The sequence below is a fragment of the Microtus oregoni genome, unplaced genomic scaffold (assembly GCF_018167655.1).
Source record: "Microtus oregoni isolate MIOR12 unplaced genomic scaffold, Mior012 000003F_ref0000135, whole genome shotgun sequence".
In the NCBI taxonomy this organism is placed as follows: domain Eukaryota; kingdom Metazoa; phylum Chordata; class Mammalia; order Rodentia; family Cricetidae; genus Microtus; species Microtus oregoni.
The window spans coordinates 40,220,949-40,235,347 of NW_024543062.1; the positions used below are offsets into that span (position 1 = coordinate 40,220,949).

The following is a 14,399-nucleotide window of genomic DNA, read 5'->3' on the forward strand; positions in this document are numbered from 1 at the left end:
GAGGATTTTCTGTTATTGAAAAGATAATAGACTTTCAGAATGTGCTGCTTCAGTTACAAATTTCCACAGAGATCATAATAAATTATTAAATTTTTGTACAATTACCATTTTCCTTCTGAGTTGCACTTGATGGGAAACAACCTCTTGTTGAAGGACTGAGGTCATAGCTGGGCCGTGAAGGTGTTTGATGGAGGAAGGTCATTGGCCAATAAAGAAACTGCTTGGCCCTGTGGGTGGAGTAAACAGAACAAAATGCTGGGAGGAAAAGGAAGTGAGGTCAGAGTCTCGACAGCTCTGCTCTCCGGAGCAGACGCCTCAGCAGAGACGCCATGCCCTGCTCCCTGGCAGACACACGTGATGAAGCTCGGACCCAGGATGGACTAGGCTAGAATCTCCCCGGTAAGCGCACCTTGGGGTGCTACACACAGATGATTAGGAATGGGCTAAATTAATATGTGAGAATTAGCCTAGAAGAGAATGGGCCAAGCAGTGATTAAAAGAATACAGTTTGTGTGTTGTTATTTCGGAGCATAAGCTAGCCATGTGGGCGGCCGGGTGTGGGGGACGCAGCCCTGCCGCCCCATATTACTACATTTGGCGCCATACTACACGTTGGGCGCCATATGAAGTAATAAGGGCGGCGGGGCTGCGTCCCCAACACCCCAGCCGCCTGCCCGGCTAGCTTATGCCCCGAAATAACAACACACAAACTGTATTCTTTTAATCACTGCTTGGCCCATTCTCTTCTAGGCTAATTCTCACATATTAATTTAGCCCATTCCTAATCATCTGTGTGTAGCACCCCAAGGTGCGCTTACCGGGGAGATTCTAGCCTAGTCCATCCTGGGTCCGAGCTTCATCACGTGTGTCTGCCAGGGAGCAGGGCATGGCGTCTCTGCTGAGGCGTCTGCTCCGGAGAGCAGAGCTGTCGAGACTCTGACCTCACTTCCTCTTCCTCCCAGCATTTTGTTCTGTTTACTCCACCCACAGGGCCAAGCAGTTTCTTTATTGGCCAATGACCTTCCTCCATCAGGTGTTGGTCCCCAGGCTGCTAGGACTGTGCTTGCAGTAGGTAATGAGCGTCAGGAAGGCCACAGGAAGAGTAAGGAAGGGATTTGTTTGCTCTTAGGAATTTGATGCTGCAGACTTTCCTATTCAACTGTAAATTAGTAATTAATACTAACAACACAGTCCATTATTAATGCTCTCCTTTTCTCTTAACAGTGGGACATGCTGCGGTCTCTGTCCAGCACGAAACCTACTGTCAATGAGCATGACTTGTTGAAATTAAAAAAGTTTACAGAGGATTTCGGTCAGGAAGGCTAGTGCAAGGCAGCAACAACATGTTTACTCTACACTTCCTCTTTTCTAGGTATTTTGCCTTTCTTGGATGACATTCAGATTATTTCCAGTAAAACTTTCACACAGGAAATCATACATCTCCCTTCAGTGTTTTTTTAGACTTGTGTTTTACATTTTCCTACACTACCTGTTAAATTCTCCAGCTAACAAAAATTGTAAGGAAGCGAGCAATGGCATGAAAAACAGCAGAGAACTAAACAGTGAGGAGAGCCTCGAACTTGGCTTGATGGGCGGCATTTAGGATTTTTAAGAGCGCTCTTTCAAAGAGCAGTGTCTTTTCTTCCTTCCTTCGTTTCTTCCTTTTTTTTCCTTAAGGAAATTGAAATAGGGCTAATGCTAATGATAATTATCTTGAAAAAATCTTTAAGCATTCTTATCAATGTAAAGTTATTGCTTTATTAAAAATTAAAAACGGTAGAATCTTTTCTCTCAGGGATGGGCGGTAAAGCACAGAGCACTATGATGAATTTGGGGGTTTGTGCCACAGCCAGTGCTCCTGTTGACCTTGTGATGGGTTGAGTCTTCCTGTGTAGATAAAGTGATTCCTCTCCAGGCCACAGGCTTTTCTCTCCATGACACCTTTCACTGTGCACTCAGAGACTTTCTAAGCTAGTTATCACCTTCACCTTGGAGCAGAAAGTTCTCTACTTCAATGTCTTTTTGTAGCTAAGATTGACCAAAAGAGGTGGCAAAGAAGTATACTTTTTTTTGGAATTGTTATGAAATATTGTAATGGGAACCTTTAATAATAAGAAAATGGCTTCCCTTTGGATTTTAGGATGTTTCCTGTGTATAACGTGTGTGTGTGTGTGTGTATATATATATATGTAATTTTTTAATATAGGAAAGCAAGAATCTCGTCTTTTACTTTTAAGTTCAGGGAGCAGTTTGTCCTAGCTACACAAACATTATCAGTGTGGTATTTCATGAAACTTTAGCGATAAACTGATGTCTCATTAAACATAGCATCATGTTATTTTAATGTCTTCAAATAAATGATCTGAGTGTATGTGTCACACACTTGTGTACCAACTCTGAGTTGTGCCTTGGACATTTGCATTGACTACATGCAAACAATTACTAGGTTATCTAGAATTGCTATGCAGTTCTACCTTGCAAGTGCTACACAGTAATTGCATTTTAAAGAATATTTGCACATTTTACATGCTATACTATATGATTGCCTTTAGGTTTTCTGTACAGATTTTTTTTTTGTTGATATTTGATGAAAATCCTAGGCCTGAGATATACTGTTCTTATGTGAAGTAAATTGCTATAACCTATTTTTGGCTATCTTGTGTATTCTTTATTTTGGGGGCCTTCTACGTAGGAGACAATGTCTAAATTGGTTAAAAGAATAAATTTATTAAAATAAACACATAGATATCTTTTCTGATAAAAATTTATAATTACTAATGAATATATGGAAGACTCAAGAGTGGACATGCGTACTTACAATCTCATGAGTTCAAAGCCAGCCTGGGCTGCACAGCAAGACCTTGTCTTTAAAGAAAATTAAAATATGCTCTTCAACAACTACTGTATGAGAGCTGCAATATATTTTGGCAGAAAACACAGAATTCTTTCCAAATGAATTGGTTTGTGTTGTATATTAGTAGTCTGTTGCTATGAAGAGACACTCTGACTACAGCAACTCTTATAAAGGAAAACATTTGGGACTTGCTTGCAGTTTCAAAAGTTTAGGCCATTGTCATGGTGGGGAGCATGGCTGCATGTTGGTCGATGTGATAGAGAAGTAGCTGAAAGGTCTACATCAGAATCTACGCAGCAGGAAAAGAGAAAGCCACTGGGCATAGTTTAGGGTTTTGAGAACATGAAAGCCCACTCTCAGTGATACACTTCTGCCAGCAAAGCCACACCAACTAATCCTTCTCAAGTAGTGTTACACCCTGATGACTAAGCATTCAAACGTGAGCATTTAGGGGCCATTCTTATTCAAATCACCACATGTAGTTTGTGGGTAAATAATCTATAAATTGTCATGGTCAGTCTCTGAGTAAAAATTAATATAAATTTATTTAAACACTCGAAAGTAAGAAATTTTTTGTGGATCCAAAGTTCAAATTTAAGTTCTCTACAAATTCGAATATATCACAAGGTGTTCTATACAGTGGTGTTGCTAAGCAGACACTTTAACTGCACTTTACTCTTTCGAGGCATCTCACTGTGCAGCTCTGGCTGACTTGAATCTCACTCTGTAGACCGTGTTGGCCTCGAACTCAGACATCCACCTTCTTCTGCTTCCCATGTGCTAAAAGGCATGCACCACTATGCTCAGCCCCTGGCACTGAATTTTTGTATATTCCTTAAGACCTCTGTGTTGCTGTGACTTGGGGTTATTGTTCTATTCCCTAAATCTATTTTTTTGAATAGATTTATTTGTGAATCTAATTATCTTTACACTTCTGGAATGGTTGGATTTGCTTCATAAACCATTTTCTTGTTTCTGTGTCTGTTTCAATGTGTGGGGGCACATATGGACATCAGGATGCCTTTGTGGAGCCACTTCTCTCCCTCCACTTATTTTACATTCAAATTGCTGGGCTTGCCTGGCAAATGCTTCTGTGCACTGAGCTATCTTGCCAGCCCTTCATGTGTTCTTTGTCTAGGAAAGCAAAAGACCTTGTGTGTACCTGCTCTGCCCCAGGTTCTTCACCATTATCTATTTTTAGGTAGACATCATCTGAGCAAATGTGACCCTGTGGCTGCTCATCTTTATGAGCTGCACACCACATGCTCAGCAGTGTTTTGCCCAAGTCAGAAGTCAGAGACACTGTGTAATATGCCAACAGAGACTTGACTTCTGAGTTCATTCTCTGCTGGCAGGATGCCAAGATGAATGCAGCTCACACTGAAAAGCACCCTTTGCCACACTGCACCAGGGGCCAACATGGGCATAAGTTCTTTGGGTTGAGCTAAGGCTTGGAAAAAGTAGGACTCTTTATTTTGAGATGAGATCTCATTTCATTGCCCAATCTCAAGTGATTCTCCCATTTCACCTTTTAGGTACCAGAATGATGTGGGATAGCCTTCTGTAAATGTATTGCTTTTATTGGATAGTGAATAAAGTGTTTTGGCCAATGGGTTAGCAGAGTAAAGCCAAGCAGGAAATTAGAACAGAGATCTAGAAAGAGAGTAGGTGGAGTCAAGGAGACACCATGTAGCTGCTGAAGGAGAAAGAAGCCAGAACAGAACCTTACCCAGTAAGCCACAGCCTTGGGACAATACACAGAATAATATAAATGGGTTAATTTAAGATGTAAGATTTAGTTACTAAGAAGCCTGAGCTATTAGGCCAAACAGTGTTGTAATTAATACAGATTCAGGTCTGGGAAGCCAGGAAATGAAAGAATAGTCTCTGCTTACAAAATGGCACCCATACATTTGTGGTTAAGCCACGTGGCCAGCCACACACTTCAGGTCCAGGTGCTTGTATGCCCACTCCGGGTTATGAGGAAAGTAGCTAAGAGCACACCTGGTGCTTAGCATCCTCACATGGGCAGTGCTGCACAGTACTTCCCAGAGTTGAGGTGGTGAGCACAGCTCCCACTAGCAGTCCCAGAACTGGCAGTAAACGTACCTCACCATATTGAAAGACCAGGAGAGGTGGAGTCAGCCTCCAGGGTTTACCACAACCACACTGCTTACCAGTTTAAAATGCTTCTTGTCAGAAAAGAGTTTCAGGTGCACAGTAAGACAGATTAAGACATAAAAGACCTCTAAACAAGACACAGTGTGTTTTAAAATGTACATAGACTTGGGAGAGAGGAAAGAGCATGGATAGTTATAAAAAGAAGCCTTTAAAGAGACAGTAAAAGTAATATAAAAGTAGAGTCATAGATTAAAGAAGTAAAGAAAAATAAGCCACATAAAGCTGGAAAATACAGTCTGGATTATGTATATTCTGTTTTTGGATTATTTGACAACAGTGAAACATTTGTTTCTGGGAACTGCTAAGTTAGATCAACATAAAGTTATCTGACTTCAGAATTTGGGTCTAAGGATATGTTGTTTTGGAAAAGAGGTTCCACTTTTGTTTCCACAGATGAGAATCTGTGGATTCCTTCCAGGTTAATGTGGTTTGATGAAACAAGAATCCCCGAAAGTTCTCCATGAACCCTAAAAACAAAAAGCAGGGAGCAGTTTGGAAAAAACGACACCCAAATTCCCAAAATGATTGTTAATAAATGTTTGTGTTTTCATTCAAAAGGGGTTGGGTATAAATTGTTAATGGTCACAGTCAATCTCTTTTTTAAAAAAATAAGGGAGATAAGGTATAGAAATGAATACTTTGCACTGGTGTGAATCTTGATCTATTGATACAAATTTACGGTCAGTTTTGTTACATGTATTTCTGTTATTGTTTAAAGTACTATGGTTAGACAGCTCATTTAAAAATGTAATGGGGAGGGATATGGGAGGCGGTGGCGGGAAAGAGAAGTCTTTAATAAATAAAAGAAAATTTTAAAAAATGTAATGTATAATTAAGAATTGCAGATTAATAGGTAGTCATTTATAATAGTCAAACTTGTAGTCATGTTAGTTACACTTTTTAGCTATAGAGAGATATTTTAGTTAATCTTTTACACTTCAAAGACTTATGGAATATGGCATTTAAAATGTTTTAAGAACTTAAAAGTGAGACATTTCTGCTTCTGACAGCACCAATTAGTTCAGAGGTTTATGGGCATTGAAGAAATTTGTTATGGAATTTGCCTTCAGTGTGACAAGGCTAGCCATTTGGGCACTCTTGCCTGGTATGTTGTATGAACTGGACATGCAGGACCTACAGAAAAAAAAATGACTACTGAGCATTCCAAAAGACAGGATGGTCCTTCAGGGTTCTTGCTTCACAGAAGAAACTGCCATACATTCTGTAGGATACAGAAGAAAATGACTGACAAACTGCCAAGATAGGCAAAACAGCCTTCAAATTTCTTGCTTCATGAAAAAGTCTGCCGGATACTATGGGTTTGTAGGCTGAAGATGGATGCCCCAATGTTACAGAAGAACTTTGGTCCAGGCAGCAAAAGTTCTCTGCCAATTCTAAATTTTTGGAAGTTGTTTACAATGCACTTCCTGTTTACTTAGGTAGTATTATATCCTTCTGGGGTCTTTGAAGAGTTGAAGACAGTAGTTACAATTTTCCTTAGTTATGATAAAAGATAAATTCGATGTGAAACTTTAGTCTCAAAAAGAAAAAAGATGATAGTATGTTTTCTTATTTTTTGCCCAATACAAGTAGACTATTGTAACTATAATTATTACTTGATACCTATTATATGTATTTTTACTATGTTAAAGTTAAAACTTGCTTTTTATTTAGACAGAAAGGGGGAGATGATGTGGGATGTCCTGGAAATGTGTTGCTTTTAGGGATAATAAATAAAGCTGTTTCGGCCAAGGCCTTAGCAGAGTAAAGCCCAGGTGGAAAATCGGAACAGAGATATAGAAAGAGAGTAGGTGGAGTAAAGGAGATGCCATCTAGTTGTCGAAGGAGAAAGATGCCAGAACCAGTAACTGCAGCCTTGTGGCAATACACAAATGAATAGAAATGGGTTAATTTCAGATATAAGAGTTAATAAGAAGAAGCCTGAGCTGATAGGTTAAACAGTGTTATAATTAATATAGTTTCTGTGTGATTATTCATGTCTGGGCACCTGGGAAACAAGAACAGTCTCTGCTTACACTAGAACTGTAGGCACATTGTATCAAGTGCAGCTTATAATGTATGTTGTTCATTGCAGGAGATTTTATTTGTTTTATAAATACTAAATACTAGGTAAAAATATGTGAATTTCAAAAGTAGACAAATAGAATGTTTATTTTGAAATGTATATAAAGTATAAAATGTAGAACATACACCCTGTCTGATAACTCTAGCATACAGCAGACTTAGCTTAAATATAAGTATTTACACACTTGTTCAGTGGAGGAAGAAGCTAACAGTACTTAAGTTTAGTTATAGAAATATCAGGGAGACATATTGAGAGCTGACGATAGGAATTAGTCTCAAACTCTGAGATATAACTGAAAGTTTTTGTTGTTGTTGTTTTAAGACAGAAAAGCAGAATCACAAAGTTATCAGACAAATGTCCGTTACACAAGTTCTGTCCATCCAAACTGCCTTCCTAGTCTGAGGCAGGTTCTGACCTCCACTTTGAGATCCCAATGGGGAGATCCTGTTTAACTTCATCCATATCCATGATTAGCAGGTACTACCATTCCAGTCCTTCATTTTGAACATCTTAGACAAGTCATTGGAAATAAGATTGCATGTTGGTGGTGGCACACACCTTTAATCCCAGCTTTCAGGAAGCAGAAGCAAGTGGATCTCTGAGTTATGCAAGCTGGTCTACAAAGAGTTCCAGAAGTCATGGTCCTAACAACAGGATGTAAAAGAGGTGGGAGCCATTTTATTGAAAGTGAATAAATTGTAGGACCAAAGCATAGAGTTGAACCTAAAGACTCAGTACAAGAGCTTATATGACCAAGTAGTCTGAAGGCTAAGCACGGAAAAGGCTAAGGAAACAGCATGCTGGGTAGAAAGAAGAATGAAGGGCTAGAGAGATGGCTCAGAGGTTAAGAGCACTGACTGCTCTTCCAGAGGTGCTGAGTTCAATTCCCAGGAACCACATGGTGGCTCACAGCCATCTGTAATGAGATTGGGTGCCCTCTTCTGGCCTGCAGTTATACATGGAGGCTGAATACTGTGTATATAATAAATAAATAAATCTTTAAAAAAAAAGAATGGAGATCCTAATGCATTCATGGTCTACATAATGGCATTGTGATATTTCATAAACAGCATACCAGATATCTTCAGACATCCATCCTAGAAGTGGTACACACCGGAAACCCACAAACTTAGGCAGAGGCAGGAAGATGGTGTTCTAGACCAGCCTGGGTTAGAAGAAAGAATATGTGAAAATATATCACAGAGAGTAAGAAGGAGGGGGAGGGCGAGAAAGAAAAGGAAACACAAATGTGAAAACTTCATCACCAACTGGGCACCAAGTGTTCAAATACTTTAGCCTATGAGGCACTATTTTATTTAAACCACCACTTATCATCAAATATGCTTAATTTACCATCAAATATGCTTAATTTAATTACCATCAAAATATACTTAATTTTTTGTTAATTTCTGCAAAGCCAGCTTCCTCCTACCTCAAGGCCTTTGCGCACATGGTCCTACACAGTTCCTTCTGCTGCCACCTTTTCTATCTCCTATGTTAGTCTGACTTCTACAGAGAAATAGAACCTGTGCATTGTTAATATGAGTGTGGGTACCAACAAGCTCAAACTTATAAAGCAAACCAACAGACTAGAAACCTGTGAGAGTTGAGTCTGAAATCTTAAAGGCAAACACTAAAAAGTAAAGTGGAATGTTTATGTTGTAGTCTTAAAAATTCAAATTCCTTCTTTGGTTAGGTAAAAGGATATCTCAGTCTTCGCTCCTAAGGCCGTCAATTTATTGAGGACTAACTACACACTACAGAGAGTAATTATTTTATTTGAATGAGTCTATTGATTTTAATACTAAAGATAGATTTTAAAAATCTCTCTTTTATGGGAATGTCTAGATTGTTTTTTGATCCAACTGGGCTTCATAGATTAAACAAATGCACACGTAAAAGTGGCCATCACACCTCTTCACTTTTCCCCGCCTGTATGCCTGTGGGAGCCCACAGAGGTGGATCTGTTCCACCTTGACTAAATAAAGGTCAGAGAGCTCAGACCTATTTCTGCCCCTTCAAGGTTGTATGACTGGAACTTTGACCTAAGGTGTGGCTACTAACAGGATGTTTTGACCTAGGGTGTGGTTAATGTTTGGGGAATTAAGAAGATAATTACTTTCTTTATTCCTTATACCATGGTAAAGAAGTCTTTTACCTTCCTCCATTTTGATTTGGGGTCTATAAAGGCTATGAGAAATAAATGTGAGGCTAATCTCAGTATTTACGAGAGACCCTCCTGACGAGAGAGAGAGAGTGTGAGAGAGAGAGAGAGAGAGAGAGAGAGAGAGAGAGAGGGAGAGTTAGTTAGTTCCAGGACAGCCATGGCTGTTGCACAGATGGGGGGAAAGAAGAAAAAAAATAAGATTGTGGTTGGCAATAGTACTTAATAGGAAACTGGTTAATTGCCAATTTTTGTGTGGAATGAAGTGCTCAGCGAGGGGACATTGAGAAGCTTCTTGGTAGCTGCAATAGAATCAAAATGAAAACTTTTTTAAGAGCAGCTGGTGGCAGTTAAGGCAAGGATAGAAACCCAGGGATCTCCCATGTAAATGTGTTAAACTTTTCTCATAGAAACATTACTAAAGTAATGTAGATAAACTCAGTATTTGATCTTGCAGGTTTTCAGATTGTGTTAGTTGTATATATGTTAAAGGAGGAAAAAGTCGGTAGCAAAAGAACAAGATCCATAAATGTTTGGATATATGTATTTATAACATTTAAAAGAATCTGAGTAAATGCAGATATCAGGAAGATGTGAAAATGGATCATATTGGTGGTCAACCAGGAAGAGGAGTTTCAAATTTCAAATGTAGGGGCACAGAGTTGACTCAGTTGTTGAGATCACTTGCTGTTCTTGCAAAGAAGTGGAGTTTGGCCCCAGCACCCAAATGGTAGCTCATTACCATCAATCCATAGGCACACATGTTGCACATAAATGCATCCATTCAGAATACTCACACACATGCAACAAATCTTCTGAAAAATAAAATTCAAGTGTAATATTTCAAGGTGCGCTAGGTCATCCTGCAGTGTCTGGTGGCTTGAGCTGCTAACAGTTGGAACTGAATTTGGCAGTGGATACTCTAAACTCCAATGACATAATGTAAAAACAAGTACTCAACAACTTTAGGGACTAGAAAGCTGGAGGAAATGTCAATGCCACCCACAAAGGCTTTATGCTCTAGGGAGAAGACTCAGAAACCTAAATCAGAGCTTAGATAGGTAAAAGGAAAAATAAAGTATATGTCTAAGGTCAATAAATCAATTTAGAGTATAAGAAAGTGTATGGTAACTCAGATTATTTCAATCTGTATTGTACTTCAAACAGTCCAAAATACTGCAAGCCAGGAACTTCAGACTGGTTTCTCCATGATCACTTGTAGTCCTTATACAGTTGCCTGAAGCAATGGAATAGATGAACTGAAATTTGAAGTTGGCTGGACAGCTTTCTCCATGAAGAGATCTCCATGTCGTTGATCTTTCCGAACACTCTGGCCTGAATTTCCACACAGTGGTGGCCCAAGAGAAGTCATTACTAGGTGGTTGCTATGACTGAAAGTTGCCAAGCAGGTACACCATACAGCAAAGTGGTCCTGTACCACCATCACCAGCTAGACTCAAAAGTCACTGTCACCATACTCTTGGTTGAAGTTGTCACAGAAGCTCACCCAGTGTCAAGTGGATAGAATAAGGGTCCCTTCCTCCTATCACCAGAAAGAATCCCAAGGTTACATGAAAAAAATATGGATTGGAAACACTGATGGGATTCCTAATCACATGTAACATGAAATGTGTTTGTGATGTGTCTTAGCAAAAATATGTAACTGAACCTAATCTTCCAGTAGACCTGATTGCTGAATCTACTGGGAAGAAAACACAAGAACAAATCAGTCAAAATATGTGGGCTAGTCTACAGAAAATTAGCATGTTTCTCCAATAAGCCAGTGTTGGGTGTATATGTTGGTGTGGGGTGGGGGGAGTAGTGATTCTCACACTCTTACATTTTAGCTACAATTCAAGACAGCAGAATATTTGAACCTTGAGTGGACCCTAGTTTATAAAATGGGAAGATAGAACTGGAAAGGTCTGAATGTGTTGGTAGGTAACATTACAGAACTGCGAGTTCTCGGATGTGATGATGCTACTGCTCTGGAGGCTGTGCTGGTGAGGGTCCTTTATTTTAAAAGGCTCATGCTGAACTTTGTAGGTGAGGAATGAGGCCTGAATTACAATAATATTCTTATTTCAAAGTTTCTATGTAAAAAACACCATCTCAAACATAGACCTCTCTAAAGTAAGTGTGGTTCAACAAGACTAGAAGATTTGAAGAGGGAGCTTGATGCTTGACTGAATGTTGGCATTGCCTATACACTTAGCACCAGGGTGTGAACCATCTGAACAAGTCCATGACTGTCCTCCCCACATGCAACTGACCATCATTCTATTCTGAAAGCCAAGGCTCCGAATACAGAAATTTCTTGGAAGTTGCCATAACTGTAGGATTTAATCTCAATCCAAAGATGTCTGTAAAATTGTCAGTGCATTGTTAAAGGCTTGAGATGGCAATGTGAATACATAAAACATATCCATTTGTGGAAAAGTCTAGAATATTACCAAAAATTCTATAACTGAAAATGTCAAGGCAATAGTTCTATGGGGATGGAGTAATAAAGACACAAGTACAATAGCACTCCTGTCAGCAGCTGTTGATCTCCAAAGGGATGTGTAAACATGCACAAGGAGAAAGTACTAGTTTCCCCAGATTTCTACTCTGTTTTCAGTAGAGTACAGAGAATTAACCTTTGACTTTTTTTTCTGTAGCTGTTAACTGAATCTTCCATAAGTTGTAGACACTTCTATGGGAAATGCAGGTTCCAATTTTCAAATGGCATAGGGGAAGAATTTACAATTACATGTAATCACTAAATCCAGGTCTGTTGTGCTGGAGAAAAGTTGTTAGCCTTCTTTAGACCTCTACTCCCTCAAAATACTCTACCAAGTCTGATGTGGGAGGGTCTTCTGTTTTGTGTTGATTTCATTGGTTAATAAAGAAACTGCCTTGGCCATTTGATAGGCCAGCCCTTAGGTGGGTGGAGTAGACAGAACAGAATGCCGGGAGGAAGAAAGAAGTGAGGCAATCGCCATGCCTCTCCTCTCTGGGTCAGACACAATGGAGCCAGCCACCAGGTCAGACATGCTGAATCTTTACCGGTAAGCCACCACTTCGTGGTGCTACACAGATTATTAGAAATCGGTTAAGCAAGATGTGAGAATTAGCCAATAAGAGGCTGAAACTAATGGGCCAGGCAGTGTTTAAATGAATACAATTTGTGTGTTGTTATTTCAGGTGTAAAGCTAACCATGTGAGAACCGGGCAGGACAAAAGGGGGGCCTGCTCGCCCCATACACAAGTCCAAGAGGCAGTGTTAAGAGAAAAACCTCCGCCGGGCGGTGGTGGCGCACGCCTTTAATCCCAGCACTCAGGAGGCAGAGGCAGGCGGATCTCTGTGAGTTCGAGACCAGCCTGGTCTACAAGAGCTAGTTCCAGGACAGGCTCCAAAACCACAGAGAAACCCTGTCTCGAAAAACCAAAAAAAAAAAAAAAAAGAGAGAGAGAGAGAGAGAGAGAAACCTCCATCCCTTTTAGTACATTGCCACCATTTGAATTGTGTAGATGCACAGATGAAGTTCAGCATTCCTTCACTGTGCCATGAGTAGAGAATAAGTCTTGCTGAGCTGTGTAATTTGCTCACACTTAATCCCAGCACTTGGGAGGTAGAGGCCAGTTTGCTCTACATAGTGAGTTTGGGGCCAGCCAGGGCTACCTTTACTGGGTGGCTCAGTGGCTAAGAATGCTTGCCATGCAAGTATTGAGATCTTAGTTTGAATCCCCAGTATCCACTTAAGTAAACTAGGCATGGCTGCATATGCCTGTAACCCCAACATTAAGAGGCAAAGCAAGGTGGATTCTGGGAGCTTGCCAGTCAGCCAACCTAGCCAAAATCTATAGCTTTCCGATAATGAGAGACCCTGCTTGAAAGCAATCAGGCAGATAGTGATAGGGGAAGACACTCTTCTTATGGCATTCACTTGTGTGCCTGTGCCCTTGCACACTGCAAACACGTGCACGTATTATACATTAAGAAAAATACTTGCCGAGGAGTGCACTCAGTACTTCCCCAGACTCATGCTTCTACCAGTGCCTCTGAGGTTTAGCCTCTAAGTGCAGGAATACAGCAGCTGAGGCAGAGAGTGGTGACTCCAGCCATCAGACAACCAATACTTCTGTGAGAGGAGACCCACGTCCCCATTTCTGCCTGTGAAGTTCCTTCTGTCTTACTGCTCTGGAAGCCACTTAGCTTAATCTCTTCAGTGATCGCTGAGGCAAGAGAGAGCTAAGAGACAGGAGAGTACTTTCTAGACAATTATTCTTTGTCTGTTTATATGAGGCAAGGGAGCATAACAGCCTGGCTGCCTTCATGTGGGGAAAGAAAAATACACAGAGAAAAACAATTATTTTAATAAACCCTACCAAATAAATATTGTGAAGTTATTTCAAGAAAATGTCATGAGGAAAGTCTTGGACCAAAATGTAATGGCAGCTATCTCTGAGTAATAAAATGAATTGATTTGTTTTGTTCTTTGTTTCTAAATTTCATGAAGTATTGTTTATGTTCTTTTTATTATGATAAAAAGAATATGTCATGGAATTTACCTTTGCAGTCATTTGGAAGTGTGTGATTCAGTAGTGTTATTAATCTTGTCTTGGACTCTCTCATTATCCCCTGCCACTCTCAGCTCCTGATCACCTTTATTTCACTGTTTTTTTATGAATTTGCATCGTGCTAAATGAAATGAGTCAGACACCTAAGACCTTGTATATTTGGTGCTTGATGTCCAGCTTGTTTCAGCAAGCACAATATTTTCAGAATTTCATTCTCTTCTAAGACTCATTAATATTCCACTTTGGGAATGACTGGTTTGTCTGTCATTTGTTTCTAGACTTTCGGAGCTTCTCTAGCTTTGTAGTCAACACTGATGTGTAGGCATCTATCTGAGTTCCTGTTTCAGCTGTTCCATCCCCAGCAGTAGATCGTGTGGGTCACTTGGCGATTCTGTGTTCAACCTTTGACGATACTCTAAGCTGTCATACAGTAGCAACATCATTTTACATTCCAGCTGGCAATGCGTGAGAGTTCTAGTCTCTTCATTCTTGTCAACATGCTATTGTCCTTGTTGCTTTGTTATAGACATCATGATGAGTATGAAGTGAAG

General features: G+C 40.0%; 1 protein-coding gene across 1 annotated transcript in view; it reads left to right on the forward strand.

Annotated features, from left to right (window-relative positions):
* Positions 1-2,645, forward strand: part of Vps4b (vacuolar protein sorting 4 homolog B) — a 32,324-nt gene extending 29,679 nt beyond the window's left edge. The window contains exon 11 of the mRNA XM_041648783.1: positions 1,225-2,645. Within this exon, the coding sequence (XP_041504717.1) occupies positions 1,225-1,326 (102 nt within the window). The 3' untranslated portion in view covers positions 1,327-2,645. The remainder of the gene's footprint in view (positions 1-1,224) is intronic.
* The last annotated feature ends 11,754 nt before the right edge of the window (positions 2,646-14,399 follow it).